We start from the raw sequence: 25520 nt of genomic DNA on the forward strand, positions 1-25520 counted from the left end.
TAATGAACTGATATATGCTATTTAGTTATTCGATACCAAAATTGCTATTTAGCAATTAGCAGAATGAATAGTGTAACTATGTCTGGGTTTCAGTTTACTAAATTTCCACAAAGCTATTTCGTAATGTCGTTTAGTTATAGACCTAATTAGTTCTTAGATGCCATTAAATTATTCGGCATCAAAATTGGTATAAAGCTTTTAGTAGGATAAATAGCGTAACGATGTCTGAGTTTTAGTTTACTAAATTGCTATATAGCTATGCTAGCAGCGAAATTCCTTGAGTCTGAATTTATTTTCAAAACTTGTTTTGTCGGGTCCCGCAATTAAAGACGTATTTAAACAGACAGATATCAAAAATTTATTAATTTTAATATGAAGTAATACGAATTAAAATAAAATACATTTAAAAAACTTTTAAGTTTAACGGTTTTTTGACACCCATATTGTGGTAGTTGTGGAAAAATATGTACCTAGTCCGCCATATTGAAACGGCGTCCATCTTGAATTTTAAATTTTGACATAATCATCGTGTTTTACTAGTGTAGTCCTTTCATTTGATACCCATATTGAGGGGGTTAAGGAAAAATATGTAATCCGCCATTTTGTATCGGCGGCCATCTTAGATTTATAATGTCATTGATTTTATTATATTGTATTGTCATCTAAATTAAATATATGTACCAAATTTCAGATCAATCTGACAACGGGAAGGTGCTTAAATTTCAATTTCGAATTTTGACCCAAATAAACAAATTCCGTACGGATCGAACTAAATAAAACTGTTTAAAAAGCTTTTTCTTTCTATATTAATATTTCTGAAACCCTTGATTTTTGTATAGAATGTACCATACCTTACTTGTCAGCAAATGAGCTATATATTCTTTAATGCTTTTATATCTATCTATATATTATATATCTTAGATAAAGATGGAATAAATACGTGCACGCACAATTTCCTCAATTACTTTCATAAATAATCGTGTTGTACAGATTAAAATGAACGCGCTATACGAGGGAAATATTTTGCAAAATTATATTAGCCGTATGTCCGAAGTTCACTATTCATACTTTGGTAAGAAGCTAATGTCTATATAATTATATAAGACTATATACCTATAACAGGAAACATCTAAGAAACACCCTCTATTACTTTCGCACCATATTCTTTATAATTCCAACTCAATTAATATTATGCATAGAGTTTAAATTTGCATTGTAACCGAATATTCTAACTAAAATGTAAATATATGATTAAAATCAACAATATAATACATTACCCGTTTGATATGAATGTATAATTTACTGGTCCATACTGAACGGGTGATGTATGTAGACAACGTAATAAAGTACATGAAAGTAATCTTTGGTTGATTAAGCTTCGGTTTCAAAGTCCGCTTCGATCTCTTCAGGCGTTCTTAAGTCTATCGCGAATCTCTTCTTCAGACTTGGTGGCCTCTCGTCTAGTTCTGAAAAGGATAAGGTATTTTCATACATATTTGGGAAAGAAAGCATAAAACAGATGGCTGCCAGGGCTTTAAGAAATACTTTGTTAAGGACATCGGAAAACACTGGATGCAAACGCTTTGAAACGATTCCCATTGGAAATCTATAGAGATTTGTCCGTCCGTGTGGCTTCTAGCTATTCAGCAAACTAAAAAAGCCAATACGGGGACACCGTTTTGACACGAGTGAAGAGATAAAAATTGAATCGAAGTAGGTCTGGAAGGCTTTACTGGGAAAAGATTATTGCGTCCGTTTCGAGGATTGGAAAAAGCACAGGTAAAAGTGCCTTTTATCAGACGGAAAATATTTTGAAGGGGATGAAAATGATTTAGAAGAACCAGTACACAATTTAAATTTTAAAAACAAATTCACCTTACGTTATGATTACAGTATTATATACGTATACATGTATATATAAATATATATATTTATATATATGTATATACATATATATAGTGTGTGTATGTAACGTATACGTCGCAATAAATTTTTAATAGTTTACAAAATGGTATATTTCATCCATAGCACGTATCCATATCACTCCTAGATATGTTTGTTATATAATTTCTTAATGGTACGGACTACGTCTCCTTTCAGCGGCCAATTGTTTTGCACGCTGTGCTATATCGGTTACTGTCGTTTATACTTCTTATTCCTGAATCGATCTCGCGGGGAAATCCCGAGCAATATGTATTTACAATACAAAAATTAATACCAATAAGTGATTTTACAATGCAATTACTTCGATATATATAATAGTTTTACCTGGATTTGCTTGCATCTCCTTAACTCTCCTAGAGTAATCTTGGAAAGCAGCTGCTAGAGAATACGTTAGTCTTCTTGCAGCATTCCTGAAAGTAATTTAAGTATTTAATATAAATAAGTGAAAAGGATTATTCAATTCATTTTTTGGGTTCGCTTAATCATTTCAATCATCATCATCAGATGATAGACGCCTACTGGAAGACATAGTACATATACGCTGCCCCAATACTGCAACTTCCCGCGACCTAAACAAGGCCTTCGGTTTACTAAGTGGGGGTATATCTTCGTCTACTAGCACATGGTCGCTAATCGAGTACCTATCTTTCCTAACGGACATCCGTTACACGAGCGATATTTGCCGCCCACTACTACTTCATACAAACGATTTTTAATACAACTTACATTGCTGAAAATCTATCATTAATTTACCATTGCATAATGTTTGCTTGCAGGCCTGTATCGCAAAGGTCCGGGTGATTACAATTACTTGTTAATAACTTATTTATTTTTAAATGCATTCTTAGACCGTATTAAATATTGCTTAACTAACAATTACATAATTAAATAATTAATAATTTTAAATGTGCATATTCGCGTGTGGATAGATGTACGAAAAAAAGGAGAAGTTGGTAATTTGGCTTGATGTTGGGTTTCTTTTTACACGTTTATGCGATTAGCGGGCTGTGGTGAGTTACCATAAGGGTATGTATTCGTTCTATGGCAAGGAAAATAATAGAGAGATTGAAGGTGTATTTACAAATATACAAAGAGTATTTACAATACACACAACCCTGACGCAACAGTAGCGCCCTCAACACTGATGGCGTTCGAATTTAAATAGGCATTCGAATTTCAAATGGAACGCGCGGGAATCATTTCACATAAAAGTATTATAGCAGCAGTGGCCAGCATTATAGAACGTAAACACTACATATTTTAAACAACTATTTCATAAGAAATGAATCTTTAATGCTGTGTACCAGGGATGCGCAATACGCGGTCCTTTAAACATGTTTATGCGGCTCGCCAAGCATTTATAAAATTGAATTTATTATCGACTTTTTCTCGGCAACTCTTTTTTATAAAATTAATAATATTACAGTGGTACAGGCTAAATCAAAATAATTAATTAACATTAACCACCATTAAAAACTGAGTGATGCGTTATTTAAAAGCTACGTTCGTATTATATGTACGGTTGTATCAAAAACACATAGCCAAATATCTCATTAAAATTTTCAAGCATATTAGTTTTTTTGTTATAATCTTGTTTATTTTTATATTTCATTAAAATATGTTTTATTTTCTTTTCTAATGTTTATAAAAAAATAAGGTTTTGTTAATTATTAATTAGTGTTACATTATGTTACTTCCAAAAACACTTAAAATTTAAATTGGGAAAAATGTTGCTAACCCCTGCTTTATACTTTGGTAAATAATGAAAGTAACCGACATGAGACTATTTGAGAAGTTGGTGTAGCTATGGAAAGGTCACACAGTATACAGAATAGACAGTCGATGGAGCCTTAAAATTCTAGAGTAGAGTCAACCACAGCAGGCTATGTCAAGACCATAGGAAGATGCTATTAGGTATTGTAAATTTCGAAGGCAAATTTCAAACTGATATACACTTAAAACTTGAATGTTCGACATTAACAACTGAAAAATAATAAATAACTTATGTTGTTGTTCAAAATCATGTCGAAATACGGTCAAGTGATCCGAAGATATAATCGAACTCGTGGGAAAATTACAAAATGTAACAAATATGTACCAACACAAGAGGTTTATCATTTGAAATATATCGTATTGTATTTTAGTTTTATTTGTAACGTCTGATAAAAGATGTCGAGTGGTTTACAATCTTTGATAAAACTTCTCAACAACTTTATCTTGTACGTGGAAAAAATGGTTTAAACCTTTTATTATTCACGTTTCAATGTTTCACTATCAGAAATACTTTATATATTTGTGATGATCACAAAATACATCCGCTTGAGTTTCATGTTGGCTTAATTCAACCGTAGAATGTCCAGTGGTAGATGTGGGCTTCACCGGATATTTAATACGACTGGTTGAACTAATTTTGAACCTTCATCATCACCATTATATCAGCCGATTGTCGTCAACAACAGAGCAAGATCGCAACGATGACCAATCTTGCAATGCCTGCATCCAGTAACTTTAAGTCAACCTTGGCTCGAAGATCTCTATCTTCGTAGGAGACTCTAAGACTCGGAGACCTCTATACTGGTTCGTGGTTACCAGTCGAGAACCTTTCGGCCCTAACGGCGATCCACTGCAAGAACAATGTACTCCTCTGCCACTTAAGACGAACAATTATCTACTTCGGTGTTCTTTCTACGGATCTCCAAATTTCAATCTCACAACCTTCCTAATCTTAAACCAACAATATTAACACTAAATATATCGTTATGGGTCAAAATGACCCATTAAGGTTCGTCTTATTGATTTTGCAAATTTTGATATCATGACTTTTTGTTATTAATCAATCTACAGCTATTATACGCATTAAATTTAATTTTTATTTCCTTCCTAAGAAACTCTTTTTATACATTCAAACAGGAAACAAAGTCGGGTCATTTGACCTATTATGGTAGGAATAGGTACTTAAGAAGTGTTGGTAAGATTAGTGTTAATACATACCTAGATTCACAAACGAAAGCGTGACATTCAAATGGATTCAGCCCTTTCACGTCGGCGTTATCCTTGACGATGATCATGGAGAAGACCCTAGTGTAGACCAGGTCCTGGACGCCGTAGGAGATGGACTCGATGTTGAAGAACACGGCCATGTGCTCGAACTCGTCACGCTTAGTGCCGTGGTTCACTGTTTCCAGATGCACCCCGTCGACAGTGACCATCAATTTTACTATCGGCAAGATCTGTCCTGAAAAATTGAGAGGAAGATTCAAGGATGATATCTAAATAGATCTTCTAATGATATTTGTAATCAAAGTGCATTTGACTATTCACAAAAAATCCGTATGAGTTTGTAGAAGGTCTTCGCTATTGAAGAGCTCTAAAACTAGGCTCTTCTGTTGTTCATCTCTTAAGGTACATAAGTGATAAATTATTATTTAAATCCAGGAAGCCTTAAATGCTAAAATAGTTGGAGAGCAAAACAACTAGACAAAACCGGAATTTATTACCAATGACACCGTAGATACTAAGAAACGGTGAAAGAAAATATCCCGAGATAACCGGAGAGAAAATTTAGGGTCTTAAATCTTATCACAAAAGATATCCAAGCCTCATGATCCCCGATAGCCCCGTATATGGCGCGCTTAGAACGGATTACCAGTTTTGGTTCCAGCAAGAGGTCGAAAAAAGGAACATCACATCACTTATGGACAACAAGAAGAGTCTCGGGACCCTTCTAGAGTATCGCAGAAGAGTCATAGGAGAGATCATTAAAAGGAACAAGTAGACAAAAAAAAACAAGTGTCTAGACTAATTAAACAAATACTTAAATCTGTGATAAGCGTAGTGTGGAAATAGGAAACTAAAATAATTAGAGAATATAAATGTAAGAAAAAAGCAATCAAAGAAATAAAAATAAAGCAGAACAGAACGTAAACCTGTAGTATTCTGGTGGAGGCGATGAATGAAAGGATTAGGAAAAATGAAAATAGAATGAATGGAAGAATTTGAAAAGGAGAAAAAGATAAGAACGCAAATAATATAATATTCTTTTTGTAAAAATCGTCCCTTTGTACCCAAGACAGGGGAAGTACGAAGGCCACCTAAAACAAAGGATATTATTAAAACCTCATGATCACCTAACTTTACAGGATTCGCGTGGTGAACACATCAGTGGTGATTACAAACTTCACCAGGCTAATTCTTAAATTAGATTAATACTGTTTTTTCTCCAATAAAACTATTATTGAGACTATTTTTATTTGATTCATCATCACCATCATTATACCTCTAAGACTTCCACTGCTGGGCACATGGTTCCATCATAGATTTCCAATAGGAGTTTTACAACATCATTTTTCCACCTGGCGGGCTTGCCAGTTCGTAGTTTCCACTCTAGAACCTAAAAGCCGATCATCTGCGCGCTATGTGTCCTGGTGGTAGGCAGTTCAACGTATTGATTACCTGGAGGTAATGCTTTCGCGGCCGCCACCATCAGGTCGACAGGTTTCCGCGTGTGTTTGATGCCCCATAATCCACGAGCATCGCTTTGTCCCAAATATTTTACCTGGAAAGTGAACACAATACATTTTTAGTTTCTTTAACATAGTTTTCATTTCCCTTGGATTTTAAGGGATCATTCACGTCTCCTTTTCTTTTCTCTACTGCTAGAAGTTATGACTATCGCATTCAAAAGGCATGGAGACTGTCCCTCAAAGATCACAGCTATGACCGATTTTGTACAGCCTGCATCCATCATCTTCGTGCGACCTTGACTATGTCGATCTCGCAGTGGACCTGCCCTCGCGGTATGCTAGTAGAGCATAATTATTGTAACATATTTCAGAGTCACTTTGTATAGAGACACTTTATACAGGGTGATTAGAGTTAAAAAAAAATTTAAAAGATTTTTGCTGACAAATGAGATGTACATTCACCTCTTTAAAGCAATAACAATAACCAATATAATGTTATAAACAGTAACCCTGGATATTTTTTAATTTTAACAGCTTAGCTGCCGCAGGTTTTACGGTAAGAAGCCGGTCTCGCACTGGCGCGAGATGCTACAAACCAACTTTTGTGGGACAAGTACGGCGTCGCCATCGTCGAAGTAAGCGCTGAAACGTTCTAACATCATTGTCGAACTATTGGTTTTTAGTAACATTATATAATTTATTTATTGACACTACAATATGAGTACGAGGAAGGCTCCGCCACGTTCCAAAAAACGCGACAACGGCACCAAAAGAAAAAAATCCTTTCACAGTGCCGGTCTCGCGTCTGTGCGTGATATTTTTGATTTCTTGTTTTTTTATTTTAATTAGTTTATATATGCAAATCTCACTTAATTAATAATATTTGAAGCATTTTAAAACAAAAAAGAAAAATAAAGTTCTTGCTTCTGATTGACTCCCATGTTCAAAACACTGGCAGTTATGTTGATCACTTTTACAACAATATCGATCTGTTTTGGATTTTATAAGAAATCTAGGGTGAATATAATAGAAGCTTAAATTTTAAAGAGATTAAAGTTAAAACAAAATATTAAAAAAAAAAACGCACTCGATTGACTAGAATGATATACATCCGTATTAGCACGGAACGCATTATGACCTGTCACGATTCAAATGCGTTACCGTAGTGAAAGTACACCGGAAGTGAGACATATGAAGTGACGAAAGCCGAGCCATACACGTCGCCCTAATGTAACCACAGCCTAATGTCATCGTGACATTTATTATGAAGTGAAATATCCTTACGTAATATATTGATGTTAATATAATTTGTACCTATTACATGAATAGGTGAGATATTGGAAAATTATTAAAAATCTTTATTAAAATTTCCAACAATCCCTTTTCTTTGTTTTCCACCTCCAATATATTTTCTCATCTTTTCTAGATTTGCTATATCTTATCTATTAGGGGGACCGGAAAGTAATGTCGTTTCTGTCGACATATTTTACAGAAAAACTCATTGATTTTTACTGATCCAGCATTGATTTGTATACTAGATGACAAAAGGTTGTTGATAACGAAGGTGAATATGTTGTTGATAAAAAATAAAAACTTGTTAAAAATGTAGTCGTGTGAATTTAACTTAAGAAAGCGACATTACATTCCGACCCTTAATACTTTTAACAATTAAAACATCGACTTTTTGGTCCGGTCTTTGATGTCTCTGCTCTAATTAGCGGATACTATTGAGTTGAGAGAGTACATAGCGTATTCTTTTTTAAACTTTATACCAAGTTTTGTTTTATAACTAGATATACTATATATATATATATATATATATATATATATATATATATATATATATATATATATATATATACATACAATATCCTATTTTAGAGGCGAAGGAAGTATTCTTTTACCATTTATTAAAATGCTGACACCGATTTATTTTATATTTTCATTCATTATTTTAGTCGAAAAACATTGGTATGATGTCAATGATTTTCAATAAGACCGATTCGTAAAGGCCTGTAAATACGTTTTTCCGACCTTAACAAGGCAGTAACATTAAGGCTCTAGCGGCTGCTTGTTCTGCGCGCTATATGTCGTGCCCACTGTCGCCACAACTTACCAATCCTCTGCCGTGTAATGGTTACCTTTGTTTGCCAATGGATCTCTTTACTTCTGTTTTGATTCTACAAATAAATGGCCCTCTTTATTGCTCGTGAAGCGACATCTGTTAATTTTTATTAGATACATAATCGATAATAGCAAATATTTATATATATAATTTTGCCATTAAAGAACTAAAACAGTTTTTATTATAATTTTCAGTCGAGAGCGGCCACTGCAAGATATAGGATTCTCCCATAGCTACTATGACCGTTTCTTCTCTGCCAGTATTAACCGACTTCTTAAGTCTTTAACTATATATGTCGTCTGTCCAACTAGTTGTGGAGCCGTGGTCTTGGATCCAGACGAGCAATTCTTCGAACTATGTCTACTCCATCTCGCATCGAAGTTCCAAGCGTATCGCACCCTATAGTTCTCTGAGTGACCTTGAGCGTTATAAAGTCCAAAGTACTCATATATCTAACTATATATTAACAAATCGTCGTACTTATTGAAACTCAGGTATATGTAACAACATTCGCAATTTCCCACAATACATCGCTCGCTAATTTTGCAAGTCGGTTCCGGTCTGTCTGCGTTACCTACACCGATTTAAACGATAGTCGTAATGGTTGGCCGCGGCAACAGGCCTGATATATGGAAGGCTAAATTCAAAAGTCTATTGTAATAAATATAACCTAGTTTTCGAACGAGAGCGATGGTATTAATATAGTAACAGTAATCCGAAAAGGTGAGGAATTAATTTTTATTAAAATTTCTACTTTGAAAACATGCGAATATGCTTTTTAATAAATACATTTAAAAAACTTTTAGGTTAAACGGTATTTTGATACCCATATTGTGGTGGTTGTGGAAAAATATGTACCTAGTCCGCCATATTGGAACGGCGTATATCTTGAATTTTAAATTTTGACATAATCATCGTATTTTACTAGTGTAGCTCTTTCATTTGATACCATATTGAGGGGGTTAAGGAAAAATACGTAATCCGCCATTTTGTATCGGCGGCCATCTTAGATTTATAATGTTATTGATTTTATTGTATTGTATTGTCATCTAAATTAAATGTGTGTACCAAATTTCAGATCAATCTGACAACGGGAAGGTATTTCAATTTCTAATTTTGACCCAAATAAATAAACAAATAAATTCCGTACGGGTCGAACTAAATAAAACCGTTTAAAAAATACATTAATATGTTTTGAGAACAATAATGGAGGCATGATTAAAATCTTTACTGTCAATACTAAAAATGACACAGTAAACATTTTACTTAATTTATGCAATTGTATTTTTGATCCATATAGATCTACACCGTTCATTGTCATTCATTTTTTATATATTTCATTACTGGAGCTTGCAGGGGTAGGGAGGGGGGTAAGAATACCTTACTTACTCCGCTGGCTCAGTGACCCGAGGTGGGTCTTGGCCTCCGAAGTGAGAGACTTCCACTTTCCTCTATCTTGCGCCATCGTCTACCATTGGTTGACATTCAATTCGCGCAAGTCTGCCTCAACGCGATCGATCCAGCGATACCTGGGTCTACCCACTGGTCTTCGACCCCTCAGTTTTTTCAGGTACGCTACTTTCACGCTCCGATCCGATCCCATTCGCTCCAAGTGACCAAGCCAGCGGATTCGTTGAGCTTTATATTCGCCAATGATATTTGGCTGTGCTACTAAAGTCTCAATTTCGGCATTCTTTCGGAGCCTCCAAGATCCTATATAATAAAATATATAGGATATTATATATATATATATATATATAACATATATATAATCCTATAATAGGTATACCTGATAATGAAAATCTGTTGCAGAGGCTTTTCTTCTTACGAAAGTCGGCGACTATTAGGGCAATCCAAATGTTAACTTTGATATCACGGCTCTTGAAGATCGAACGGGTGCTTTGTCACAACCACTGACATAAGTTTTTCAGTCAAGATATTTCTACTAAGACTTGGCTTTTCGTAAATCTTACCCTTTACAATAAGTAGTAGTGCTTCCCATTTTGGGTCCAAACATTGTATATTTCTTGTTTTTGTTGTACATAGGTTTTCTGATTTTTTCATTATGCTCCTTAGCTATATCTCCCAGGATATCCTTTGCATTATTCTGTATACCCACATTTCGAATGCATGAAATTTCTTATATATTCTTATATATCATTAAAATTCTTTAAGGGCTACAAAGCCGTGCAGAACAGGAAAAACTTAACATCCTGCTAGTATCATTCGTATTTTAGAGTAGAGGCAATCTGTGACTGCTCTCATACGAATAAATAAATGTGTTTAGATTTCAACTTACTAAAGTGTTGATACAATAACACCAATAAATATTAATTAAGAAATTTAAAAAAATCCTTTCTGTAAAAACGCTATTCATGTTGTTGTGCGTCAAATTGTCATTTTGACTACAACACGTCTCTAATGGCAATAGAAATATCATATCATAATAAACGCGCAATTTTATTCAATAAACAGAACACTGTCAGTTTTTTAATACGTCATATTGCGTTCAAGTCACAATATAGAATGAGAAAATGTAGCGTAACTATCACAACTCACTAACGCCATCTAGCGAAACGCGCATAAAACGTATTACGTCATAGACGAACTCTGTCCTTGGCGGCCATTTTTCTCGAACACATACAAACCGAGTATGAAATTGGAATTATAGCAATTGTAATGTAACAATTTTCCCAACATCGCACTAAATTTTAACGATTACATCAAATATTCGCTTACAAAGGTAATTAAGTTCGAGATTTTTATTGCGAATGCGCTAATGCGGTATTGTATGCGTTAATTGCAAACAGTATTGTGAGAATCATTTATATATTTCCAAGATTTAATTATAAAATGTATATCGTTGTCTCATTTTTTTACCTAAGTTAGACGGAGTAGGTACTATGGTCGCCTATGGTAAATCGCATTTAAGCCCGGCTTTTAGTTTTTTATCAGTAAGAATTATGGAAAAGAGCGTTCGGTTACTTAGAGCACTGTCTTTTTATCACATAAAAGATTAATTAACAAACAAACATAATTAAGGTCGCGTTTTAAGTAGGCGTCTATCAGCTGAAAAGAAGATCAAACATTTATTTATTTATACAGGTTTACGTAAATGTCAAAATTAATATTTATATTAAAAACAAGCACCCCTGTAAATGAAGTGTGAGACTTACCACGACGGTAGGTGTACATGTAATTCTCACTTTGTGCATTAATTATATAGAGTTGATACTGCTCGTAAATAAGTTTCCAGAGGATAGACAGTAGCGTTCTCTCCGTACCATAACATCGCACAGCGATCGCCAATCCGACTGCTATTGTTGCTATTGCTATTGCTATTGTCTCATGAGAAGTTTTTGCTGTTAGCCTTGCGGCTTTTACAACTTCATCGGAAACGAGTTCACGGAACGGAGGGTCCTATCCGACTGCTAATCGTGGCAATTATGGTATATGCCCCTATAGTTACCTTTGGGAGAGACCTATACCTTGCAGTGGGCATCTATAGGTTGAAACAACGATATTAAAACGTATTACCATCCTTAATAATATTTTTTAGTTCGTTCACTACCAGACTACAGTAACAATGGAGCTATACATAAATTTTAATATTATATACTATATATATATATATATATATATATATATATATATATATATATATATATATATATATATATTTTGTATGTTTTATTGACATCAAATGTTCGACAGTTAAAAACATATGTTTTGTTTAGCTCTGTGGATTGAAAAGAAGAAGTAATGTATTGTTATTATTTACGATTACTTTGAACTTTTTGAATTTTTATGACCCGTTTTTTATTTCGTTTTTATTTCTTTCGATATCTTCACTTTATAAAAGTAGAGTGATGTGTAGGTTTAATAGAGTGCATGAGAAGGTTTAATAGAGTCAGAGCGTACGTGACTTGGCTTAATACGTATAAACTGTACCCGTATATTGAATTCAATCTCTTCAACCTTATTATAACAATTAACCTTAATTACTTATTAGTCTCAATTATACCCGTAGCGCCAGAACATTGCGTGTCCATTGATTATGAAATCTAAGATCTGTATTAAAGTACAAATCCTGACTAGGATATTTTACGTAAATTATAAAACAGAGACGGTGAAATAAAACAATGCAATAAACAGCATACACTTGGAATATAGGCCGAAAACCTCTGGATCATTATCCTTTTGCGGTCCGATGCTTAGTGTGATTCGACATCGCCATTCATCTTAATGCGTCTGATGTCGAGTATAACTCTACATCGCCTTCTTTTATGCGTCCGATGTCAATTATGACTCTACATCGCCTTTCGTCTTAATGCGTCCGCTGTTGATCATTACCACATCAGCTTTCGTCTCAATACGTCCGACGTCGATTATAACTACATCTCTTTTCATATTAATGCGTCCGATGTCGAGTGTGACTCGATATTGTCTTTGGTCTTAATGCGTCCAATTTCGAGTGTAGGTCGACATCGTGTTTCGTCTTAATGCGTCCGATGTCAAGTATAACTCTACATCGCTTTTCGTCTTAATGCGTCCGATATCGAGTATGACTACATCGCCTTTCGTCTTAATGCGTCCAACGTCGAGTATGACTCTACATCGCTTTACATCTTAATGCGTCCAATATCGAGTGTGGCTTGACATTGCCTTTCGGTAAATCTGTTCGGACTTGCTAAAACGAAACGATAAAGAGCTTTCGGTACGCAAGGGGTAAATGTTCTGGTCATGCGAATGATGTTCACCTGTATGGTGAAGATCATTCTTATGACCAAGGCTGTCAGAAAACGTTGGATGCAGCATTGAACCGGTGTTATTGTTAATCTATGGAGGAAGCCTATACCCAGCTAGCTATGTATGTCAGTGGATGCGTGAATAGGTTTATTTAAAAATTCTGCGGCATATCCGTACAAAATGATACATAAAGTTACTCACTTGAAATGTTATTGGTAACTCATCAATGGTGACAGGTCCCTCGTTTTCCGCCATGTCTAAAGAACAGCTTCACATAATACGCATGGATGTAATGAGCCAGTTATTAAAATTACTCTTGTGCTCTCAGCGTCATAATAAAAAGTCTGAAACAAAAGAAAATCATTGTAAATATACATTTACTTATTGAAAGGAACATACAGTTCAAAATTTAATATATTTATATATATTAATGATGTACGTATTAATATTTTTCATCGGTTTCACAGTTTCTCTTTATAAATTAAATTTAATAATGCTTGATGTATACGTGATAGTATCAATCATGTAAATGACTCAACAGACCTAGTTCCATACATTTAGATAGACTAAAAATTCTTAATTAATATACATTTAAATTTTAGATTTAAAACTAAAAAAGGTCTAACACATCTCGTGTTTTTTTCATTGTTTCATTTGTTAAGTTTTTAATTTTCATTATAGTTATTGAAGTCTTTGGCGTATGAATAATATGTTATTAAAATATTGCGAAACAAAAGGTTACAATACTAATTTCTTTTAAAATGTCTCTCAAGGAATATCTAGCTTGAGTTATATATAGCCCGTAGTTCTTTTCTGTAAAATAAATATAAAATTAACATGGGCGGTACTGTGCCATAAAAAGATATTGTTAGAGTCCTGGGACCCGCTTCCGTACGTTGACTCTATGATGCTAAAAACTAGTATGCATCGTTTTAAAATAAACGATAACGAGACTTTCCCATGTGACAACTCCACAGTACAGACTTTTCACTATTTACTTAGACACTGCTCCCGATTCGAATCCAAAAGTAACCACGTGACTTTATGTGAAAACCTTCATATACCTCTGTTCAATTTACCGGACCTCCACAAGGAAAAACGGTCTGTGACGCTTAGGCAGCAGAATAATGTACCAACTAATATATAATTGTGTAAAACTTCTAAATTGTATTGTGAATAGGTATAAATTTTAGCTGTATTTACCCATAAGAGAAAAGTGTAAGAAAAATTGTAAATAATTATAAAAACGCTGTCGTGCCTCGCAGCTGGTAGAAGAAAGATCTGTATCAAATAGCGGCAACCCTCTCCCAACTGTCTGCGTTTAGTAAAAGTGAAAACAATATTGTAAAAAAAACACCAGCGGTTAATATAAGACTGAGAGGTTTGTCGCAAAAATAAAAGTGAATATACGACAATATCAATTACCGCTGTACTATTCCCCCCCCCCCACTTCTAAATAACAGATAGCAGTACATGAGTTTTAATTCACTAACTTAATTGTCTGATATCGTACCGGTTCCCAAGTCTCAATAAGGCACCGATAACGGATTGATAAAACATTGTTCGCGAACGAAAGTAATGAATGTAATTCAATAAAATATTTTTTTTAAATTTAAAACCATACGAGCTAGCAAAGTCTGACGTAATAAAGTACGAGGTGACATAAGCGAAGCAAAACTATATTTGAGCATATCACTAAGTAATCTTTCAATCAATCATTAAAACAATATATCGCTTTGTGAAAAAAGTATTAATATATAAGACTAATAAAAAAATATGTAGCTTACATGAGATGTTACTGGCCACACACAATAAAAAAACATATTTTAAATTATTTTACTGTCTCAATAATGAATATATTAAATATTTGATTTTATAAACGTCATAATAATATTGTTTTAACTTTTTAACACATGTAATATTCTTAGAAAATTTTTTTTGGTTTTCTCTCACTCTTTGATTTGACTTTACCTCCAAAAAATCCTCCATCGCGTTTTAAAAAAAATTATATCTATACGAATAAATAAAATTAGAGTGTCTGTTTGTAATATATACCAAATTTACATTTTATTTTAAAAACTATGAAGTTTAAAAGAAAGGTTATAGATCTTACACAATAAAAAAGAAACAAAACGTATTGAAGTTTAATTTACTGTCTGAATAACTAACAATAAATATTTAAAAAAATAAATGTTTTATTTCATACATGTCATGATTAGACGTATAGTTTTACTTTCATTGTAGTGCTTTGAACAGTGTTTTTGACACATATTACATCCTAACAAGTAATTTTTTAGTTTTGACTCACGTCTCATGTTTCACAGAAAGAAACATATGTTTTTAATTACACTGTAGTTTGTTTTTACATCCATAAGAATATCCCTCGTGCTAAAACAAAATATATAACTGTTGAGTAATTGGAAAGCTTCTTTAGAGATTTCAACATATATACGGTAATATTGCTTAGTTGTAAAAATTTTCTCATCCATAAACTATTTTTTTGTGACCTCCCTTTACCAGTTAATGAAAGCCTTTGCCAGGAAATTGAAATGACAAGTGCGTCTTCTATAAGCTGCAAGTCTATATATGTGCTATTATCACCCGAGAAAAAAATTTTGATTTCAAAAAGGGTTTATCAGAATTCTTTCTCTTATTGCTTTGATTGCCTATTTGAGACGAACACTACGTAGACGGCCAGATATCTTACTGTTGCAAACAGAGGAGGTTTCATTGTACCTATCAATAGTTCAGTACACAAACATTTGACTAATACCAAGCGTATGCAGGATTTTAAAATTTGTATTTGACACCATTAATCACTCACTCCATTTCAATGTAACAAAATATTTTACATTTTGGCGTGAAAATGAGAAAATACAAGTGACCTGAAAAGAAGAAGAGGACGACCATGTAAAAGGTTTTTTTTATTACTAGGATTTATGTTCCACAGACATAAGTGTCGGTGCCTTTGTTAAACGGTTTTATTTAGTTCGACCCGTACAGAATTTATTTGTTTGGGTCAAAATTAGATATTGAAATTAAAGCACCTTCCCGTTGTCAAATTGATCTGAAATTTGGTACACACGTTTAATTTAGATGACAATACAATATAATAAAATCAATAACATTATAAATCTATGATGGCCGCCGATACAAAATGGCAGATTACATATTTTTCCTTAACCCCCTCAATATGGGTATCAAATGAAAGGGCTACACTGGTAAAACACGATGATTATGTGAAAATTTAAAATTCAAGATGGACGCCGTTCCAATATGGCGGACTTAGTACATATTTTTCCACAACCACCACAATATGGGTATCAAAAAACCGTTTAACTTAAAAGTTTTTTAAACGTATTTATTTTACATTCACGTATAATATTTCCGATGTTTTTTGCTCACGTTTTTGCACGTCACAGTAATTCTCTTGATATATTTTAACGACGCCATAACAATGTCTAGTTTTTAACATTACGTTTCGTGCGATCACTTTCTCATCCCTACTCCATATTGCCATCATCAGGTTGTGCGCCAGTGTCTGTGCGTCGATTGCCGTAGTCGCCACATCGATGAATATTGCAATGGCATCTTGAGTCTCGTCAGTGCAATACACGCAAGAATTCGTGTGACGTGATATTGCTACCACCACATGATGGACACTGTTATACAGTCCGTGGGTGTCTGTTGTTGACATACAACGATGACCGTCTCACTCTTTACCCCCTGAGCCTCGTGGATGGTGAGCGTCCTTGAACCTATTTCTGTACCGTGGCCTTGGCTAATGAGAACTTGTATTTTGGTACAGGTTGTTTCTTTGTTTCGAGAATCAAGTAAATTGTGCAACGAAACCTTTAACCAGAGACGGGGACACTTATGGATGTGGACTTATGACACAGGAGCGTGATGGTGGAGGGGTTCAGGAGAGCCTGCTAAAATGGCGACTACTACTTAGTAGTAGAAATAATGGTTGTTTTAATTTTATTTTCATGTAAATTGTTACATTTATTACTCATATAGATGTCAACTTTTTAAAATTTATTGCATAATTACTTTAAGATATTACATGGGTTTGTATTGTAAAAAATTAATGATAATTTTCATCTGCTCTAGTCATAGTAAAGGTAATTTTTGATTTTAGTTTTTAATAATTTTATATTATAATATATGTAAACTGATTTTTGGACGTGTCTCCATATATTAAAGGTACATATTGCATTGTACTGTATTTTCAACGTTGTGAACTTAAAAAAATATAATTTATTTTTACTAGTATGCCATAATATTCAATCTAATAGATTCAAGCGTTACTTTGCGGAAGTCCATCCTAAGTAAGAAAGGGACTAATATATAGCTAATTCCGCTATGCATAATAATATTTTAATCTATAATCATTTTGACTCTAAAACGATTTATTCTTAATTAAAACACCCCTTATATTATTTTTGGGTTGCACTTCCGTTTGGTAACAGACAGGTGTAGTGGAGCGCCATATGTTTATCGATCCATTGGGGGAACGAACAAGTCCCATCGTAGAAAGTACTCGCATGTGACTGTTACATGTATATCTTTTCAAGACGCTGGGCTTTAAACCCAGCGTTGGAACTAAAATTGGACAAAAATAACGGACGTTTACTACCGTTTTCTACACTGCCTCTGAGACTTCAAGTCTACAAAGCAGCTGTTTAATTTGAAACGAAACGTGGTTTTTCTCGGTAGGTCTTCAGGGACTAGGGACCTGGAGGTACAGGCGGCTACTTGAGATTGCCACACCCGTCTGGTCAGGTTGGTTTGAGTTTTCCTGCCTGGGCAACGTGCGGAAAAAGTTCGACTTGCCACTACGTACCCAAGACCCTGTGGTAGACCAGACCGTGGTGAACCTGATCACCGGCCCGTATTTAGCGCGCTAAGAATGTTAAATTTTAAAATGATCAATGAAATAAGAACACTTCGCATTGCTGGCCACTACTACATTATTTTCTTTAAAAAAAAATCCTTGCGAGTTCGATTTAAAATTCGAACGTAGATTTGATTTCTGACGACATCAGTTATGCTACTGTCGCTTTGGTTTTTGGATTCCATCCACCAGCTAAGTGCGTATATATGTTTAATGTCGTCAAGAATCTTTGATTTATAACTATATTCATGTGACCTGAAAGATGCTCAGTCCGTTGAAGACACACCGTCTAGTCTATTAGTAATAATTTATTGTTAAATTTGTGTGTATATAACATATATAAATACATAAAATTTATAATATTTATGCACAATTTATCGATGTTCGAATTATATGTATGACTTGTTCCAGTTGTGCACACAATAGTACCGCTAATATGAGCTCTTATACATGTTCATTGCAAATAAAACACGTCAATTGTTTATTACAAAATAAATTAAAATTGATGTCACAAAAATTTCGAAAAGTCTTTTCGTCTCATCTCCAAAATACATCAGTATCTGAAGACAAAAGTCTTTGACCAATGCGTGTTGTCGGTGATGGTATATATATCTGACAGGTTTCATACGAAGGCTCAAAGTCAACTATAGAGCAATGGAGAGAGAGAGAGAGAGAGAGAGTTTCTGCGAGATATTATCAGACAAAGAAGTATTAAATAATGGATATAGTATTATCATGTCATTAGTCAATGGGTATAGTTATAGTATTAGTCGTATTTAGCGCGTTAAGAACGTATTACCAGTTACGGTTGCAGCAAGAGATCGAAGAAAGGAACATCACATCACTTATGGACAACGAGCAGAGTCGTGGGACCTTCGTAGAGTAACGCAGAAGAATCATAAGAGAGACCAAGAAAGGGAGGTGATGAATGAAAAGATTCTTTGAACAATTTTCTTACACTTAAAGAGTCATTTTTATTAATACCGGCATGCATTTACTAAGGTTTTTAATGTACGTCAGAATTCTAATTTCGAAATAGAAATATCACATATTGGTATATATGCTATTTATGTACGGGTAACGGAGTATTATGCTCTGGTAAATATGATAATTGATTCTACAATTATCACCAGGGAACAATGAAGATGGCATTGCTTCCCAAGTCTCCGGTATAGCTCGAAGAATTGCTCGTATAAGGTAGTATGCAAGGCATATCGCTCGTGCTAACGATGGCTGTAGAGATCTAATGATTCTCGAATCTTGACCACGAGCCGAGCCCAAGTTAGGTTTACTTCTTCTATGGAGGCCGACGATATTGTTAAGATTATCATGGAGATCTTTGGATGTGGCCTGTACCTTGCAAATGTCTAATGGCTAACATCATAATGATAATCATCTCTGGTAGCCACGTGGCGTGGGTAGGTGGATTCGGTGGACAGAAGACGTTAATCACAGGAAGTCGCTGGATACAAGCAACGTAAGACCAATCGGGACAATCTTTGGACATGTATGCCTTGCAGTGGGCGTATATAGACTGTAAAGAAGTAACATTACCTCTTCACTTCTGGTATTAAAAAATGTAATGTAAAGACTTATATAAGGGACCGTTGGTTACAAGTTGGATTTCGAGTTGATGTTACTGATGAGGGTTCAGAGTGGAGAAAGAGTTGACACATTTCTTACGAATTTTAAGGTTGGCTGAAGCCCTAAAGGATAGGGGAAGGTTTTGTGAGCATATCATTATTATCTCTCAGCTGTAAGACGTCTAGTAGTGGAGATAGATCTCCTTCTTGGGAGTCTAGGGCTTTCCTCCCTCAGCGCTATCCTTATCTGGCATTTGCTTTACCTTTGCACGCTCTTTATGTGTAAATCTCAATAATCGGCCACTAAAGAGGGAAAGTAAATTAATATGTAAGTAATTAGTTTTATCGTCATGGTTTTAGCTGTAGGAGGTCCATTGGTGAACATAAGCCTGCTATACACTTCCAACAGAACTAGTAAGAATAGGTTTGCATCCACAGTCGACGGCCTTAACAACTTTGCAAGCTGTTAGCATGCAAGCTTTCTGATCCATAGCTTCCACTCCAGGTCCTTAAGGTCTTAACGACCATGTGTTCTGCGATGTGCACTGACCACAGCAACACAGGTTTGCCCAACAGTAGCAACACCTATCTATTTACATCTACGGATTTCATCAACTGCCATCGATGTTAAATTCGCATAAAGTACAGTCAGTTGATGGCAAGAAACGATCGTCACGACCTCGGCGAGTAATTACAGTGATAAGAGATAAGAAACGTCACGCGGCGCCAGCCTGCATGCCCCAATCAACAAATGCATATCAATGATTCTTATTAATGATTAACCGTTTAGTTTAGTTTCAGTACGAAGAGATTATTTTTTTTCTAAGGGTAATCAGAAACACAGTATTACATAGGTGATTTATTATAGGAATAAATCAAGTAACGTTGCATCCTTTGTGCTACTACAAATCATTGGTATTTTTATTTCGGCCAATAGCTTCTATCATAATACTCGTATTATAAACTTCTGTACAAAATTTTCCCCAAGCGATTAATAATTTCGTATTCAATATACTTTACGAGATAAAATATCTCGCACAGTGCCACTACTGTTATCATATCAACTGATAGCAGCTTCCTTATCAAGGTTTTCACGTGAAGAACGCCTCTCGTGACGTAAGTGTTCAGTTTGCTGATTGCAACGACAAGCTAAAATTACTCCGGATTACTGATGATTACTGAATAGTGTTATTTTTTTTAGAAAGAGGGGAGATATCATCATCAGACGTGGCCTCCCATATGGATTTCCAATATTCCCAGTAGGAAGTGGCATGAATTCTTCCAACGACCTTATGAAGGTATTTAATGCAATCAGGCGCATCTTAAGTAAGAAAAGGACCAATATTTAGCCACTTCCGCGAATGCAGTGGTAGTCGTGCAACACCGATTAGTGCCAAACACAACTCTGTGTTTGGCACTAATCGGTGTAACATAACTCCTGAGGATGCCCCGTGGAGGGGTGAAACACGTGTTGAGTAATTTGACGGTGGCGGTTGTGTGATTCGCATTGTTTGTCGCATACTCATTTATCAGCGAGCTGACGGGCGGTGCACTTTATTGCACGACTACCACTGCATGTGCGGAAGTGGCTAAATATTGGTCCTTTTCTTACTTATGAAGGTGGTCTGTTCACTTTATGGGGGTGTCATCTGCCTACTGCCACTTAAACTTGTCTATTCACTGAACTCTCTCTCTTCTTGACATTTATTATTCCCGTCTGATGGTGGGGTCTGCTATTTTCGTTTTCCGCTTCCACTTCACTCTATCCAACGTTTCATATCCGGAAACATTGCAGGACCGCATGTCTTTTTTTACCACATCCATCCATCTAGTTTTCGGCCGCCCTTTGAATCTAGAACTTGGTATGTTGAGATTGGATGCGACGTTGCCTGCGTACTCTGGCAGTCTCCTCTTTTCGTGTCCAAACCAAGGTAGTCTGCTTTCTTGAAGCTTATCGGCGATGTCACGTACATCGAGACTACAGCGAATTTATTCGTTGCGAAGATTCGAGTCTCATCACTCCGCACTTCCACCGAAGCATCCTTTCTGCCACTAGGATGGTAAGGACATGGAGCTTTGTTACTGGCCATGTTTCACTGCCGTATGTTAAGACTGGCCTGATGATGATTTTGTAAACTAAGCCCTTGAGATTGATGGGCATTCTTTCTACTTATACTATATATTTAATGGAATCAGGCGTTTCCTTGCAGAAGTCCATCCTAAGTGAGAAAAGGACCAATATTTAGCCACTTCAAATGCGTATGCGGGAAATACGAATTGTGACAGTGCCACACACAGAGTGACTCACTCTGTGTTTGGCACTAATCGGTGTAACACAACTCCTGGAGATGCCCCGTGGAGGGATGAAACACGTGTTGAGTAATTTGGCGGTGGCGGTTGTGTGATTCGCATTGTTTGCCGCATACGCAATTATCAGCGGGCTGGCGGGCGGTGCACTTTGTTGCACGACTACCACTGCATTTGCGGAAGTGGCTAAATAATGGTCCTTTTCTTACTTATACTATGTTCTTTTGCCTATTCACTAAACTATATTGGTTAATTATATTAATCTACGAATCTTTCTTCTTCCTGATAAGATCTTCTAGAGTGGTGCGTTAGCGTAGCGTTTCCCACTTCTTGTATAGCATCCCCACGATTACTAAGATCATCTGAGAGTTTCGATTCAGAAATTTCCAAACGCAGTAAGTCATTTACATCATCATTATCGATATGCCAGCCGATTGAACCCTATTGCTAGATGAAGGCCTTTCCAAAGACCTTTGCATCCATCTACTTCCCAGGACTTTATTTATGACTCCTTGGGTTGCCACTGAAGAACCTTTCGGCTCCAACTGCCATCAATTGCGCGAGCGGTATGCCCTGACTACTGTCACTACAGACGATGAATTTTTCAGGCTACGTTAGGCACCTCAGTTCTTCTTTAACTTCTGGAACTTCTCACTGTAATAAGGTTATAGAAATAAAAACTGTGTAGTGTTCCATTGGATATTACAATATAACCAGCTAACTTGACAAACTTTGTACTGCCATAAGTCATTGGCCTGTCAAATTTAAAAAGTAACCAATGATTTATTGTCACTTATTTCATGGTGATCGCTATATTTAATAAACTATTTTGTAATCCACCAACAATAACCTACTTTTAAATGAAAATGTATATTTGTTTGTTATAATATATCGTGTTTTATTAGCAGTGGATGTCCTATTACTGAAGTAATAATGAGGTCTCATCACTTTGTAAAAAATAACATTATTCAGTAATCACGAGGACTATTTTAGCTTTACGTTGAACTCAATAAACTGTGAACACGACATACGGCACATGAGCCATTATCAGTTTATATAGATGTACAAGAGGCGGTCTTATCGCTCGAGGCGATCTCTACCAGACTACCTTTGGATGGAGATGAGAGACGTAGATGAGAGAGACAACACACTAAATAAATTCCAATCTTCATATGAAGACCTAGGATGTCATACGGCTGAAATAATGCTGATAAATTTTGAACCTTTTGTTCCCCCTGTCATATGTGGAGCAGAAACGTAACTTGAGTAAAGTATTTTTCATTTTATTCTTTTATTTCACTTTCTCCTTTCATACATCACAATCTCTTTCTTCACATTAAAATCGTCTACCTTGCATCACCTTCCTTCCCTCATTTCCATTCCTAGATCACAGATGGTTACATTATCACAGTTTCGTTCCATAGTTAGAATAAAATTAAAATTAACCAATCCGACGTTTACAATGCAGGAACGCACCAAGCGGAACGCCATGACGTCAGTTGCGTTATTTTGACATTGTTGAACATAACTTCTGTTTCAGGTACCAGTATATCATGTATGATATACTGGTACCTATATAGACACACAGCAAGCCATAGGCTTTCTCCAAGGATCACCCTTATGGCCGATACTGCGCATCCAGCGATTTCCCGCCATCTTAGCTATGTCGTCGGTCCGCCTATTGGAGAACCTGCGCACGCGGCGTCCAGGGGCGGCTTAATCTATAGTGCAGCGTGTTCAATGCATACGAACGCCGCCCTCTTAGGGGGCGCCGTGGCAACAGAGATGTGCAACAGGCATAAAAACAAATGAGTGTTACTTTGCCGTCATAAGAAGAAAAGCCGTAACAAATACCTACTCATCAAATAGCTAGTTGGAATATGAAAAAACTTTCTAGTTACGACGGAAAAGTTAATAGTTATAGCGGGGGGGGGGGGGTCAGGCCTAAGGGGGCGCCAGGGTTTCATTGCACACGGGCGCTACAGTAGCTAGAGCCGCCCCTTTCAGCGTCTACCGGTTCCTGGTCGCCACTCGAGAACCTTTTGCAAAAGAACGTGGACAATGACATGGTCGAAGATCGGTCAGGCTTCACAGCCTATGACAAAACATACAAAATAGTGATGCTGTGCGTATGGTCGCATTGGAAGAGCAGTTTTATGAGCTTTTGCCGCTACGCTGAACCATTGATTCGGATCTCTACTACCAACAACTGATGAGGTTAAAGCTGGTTGAGCTAAAACGGCTAGAATTATTCAATAGAATGGGTGAAGTATTTTATCTTAAAGCTATATCAAACATATTCACCAAAACTGTAGAGCTTGGCTGGGAGGTGATAATGCATCCTGGTGGATATGGTTATAGCTTTGACCCTGTACCTTCAGATTTCTACCAGTTTCGGTGTCTCCAGAGATCTTAAAACAGTGTCGGGCTAATCTCAAGATAGGACTACCCAAACAAATCGCGGTCTTTCGTTCAAAAATCTACAAATTTTTGCAGCAACGGTATCATATCACTATTTACAAGATGGAAAAAGCAGTCGAACCAAATAACACCTGTATAACATAGTTAAATGTGAATAAATTTTGGAAAAAAAAATTGTCTCGAATTTTCGCATAAAAAGCGGTGGTACTTTTTCACAAGCGTATGCGACTAACAATGAACGTCAATCGGTTGAAATGTATAATAAATAACATATTATTTTAAGTTAATATAGTGCTGACATCAAAGTGCTTTTTATTATCTGTGTTATACAAAACAATAGCGAGATTTAATCTTCAGTTTCAATGACAACCTTCAATTCATAACCAAACTAAAATTGTCCCATGTTTAACGGGTTTTTCAAACACGTATTGCATACTTTATTTTAAAATCAATGTGCTCTTACATAATTAAAAATAATCATCAAAATCTAACAAACAGATGTAATCACATTGATTTAAGTACCTTAGCAAAAAAATAAAATATACGATATAGCATGTACGATAAAGTAAAATTATCTACAATGAAATATTACAAAATAATCGTAATAAAAACAATCTTATTGAACTCACCGAAAAAGAATACGAATAATCCACAACACAGTCTGAAATACACGAAAATATTAACACAAAACGTTTGCAACGAACAGAAAAATTAAAAAAAACAAGAATTAAAAAGCAAAATGGACGCCGCGTCCACCGCGAGCCCAGCGACACGCAATTCTGAATACGAATTTGTATTTTCAAAATATAAGAACAACGTCCAAATTATAAAGATCTCTTTAACACAGCGTAATATGAAAGAACAGAGGTCAAGACCAACTGGTAAAACCACCTGTGATATATACGCAGTTGTGCTTTTGAATAATCAACTTTATTGACATTAAGTTTAGAGTAAATAATTTATTACACCTGCACATTTACAATGGTTGGTTCTTCATTCGTTGAGGTGCTGTAGTGATAAGATATACAGCG

The 25520-nt window shown here is 35.5% G+C and overlaps 1 protein-coding gene across 1 annotated transcript; it reads right to left on the bottom strand.

The window, feature by feature from the left end:
* Positions 1-1069: 1069 nt before the first annotated feature.
* On the bottom strand, positions 1070-25251 carry LOC137922854 (low density lipoprotein receptor adapter protein 1-A). The gene is made up of 6 exons (XM_068765945.1): positions 25119-25251; positions 13483-13625; positions 6397-6499; positions 4936-5179; positions 2269-2354; positions 1070-1466 (listed from the first exon to the last, which is right to left on the bottom strand). The coding sequence occupies exons 2-6, from the start codon at positions 13534-13536 to the stop codon at positions 1372-1374; spliced, it is 582 nt and encodes a 193-aa protein (XP_068622046.1). The 5' UTR covers positions 13537-13625; positions 25119-25251; the 3' UTR covers positions 1070-1371.
* Between the last annotated feature and the right edge of the window lie 269 nt (positions 25252-25520).

This window comes from Battus philenor, unplaced genomic scaffold (assembly GCF_028537555.1).
Source record: "Battus philenor isolate CCGP_79_NKW_IND1 unplaced genomic scaffold, ilBatPhil1.0.hap1 SCAF_20, whole genome shotgun sequence".
Classification (NCBI taxonomy): domain Eukaryota; kingdom Metazoa; phylum Arthropoda; class Insecta; order Lepidoptera; family Papilionidae; genus Battus; species Battus philenor.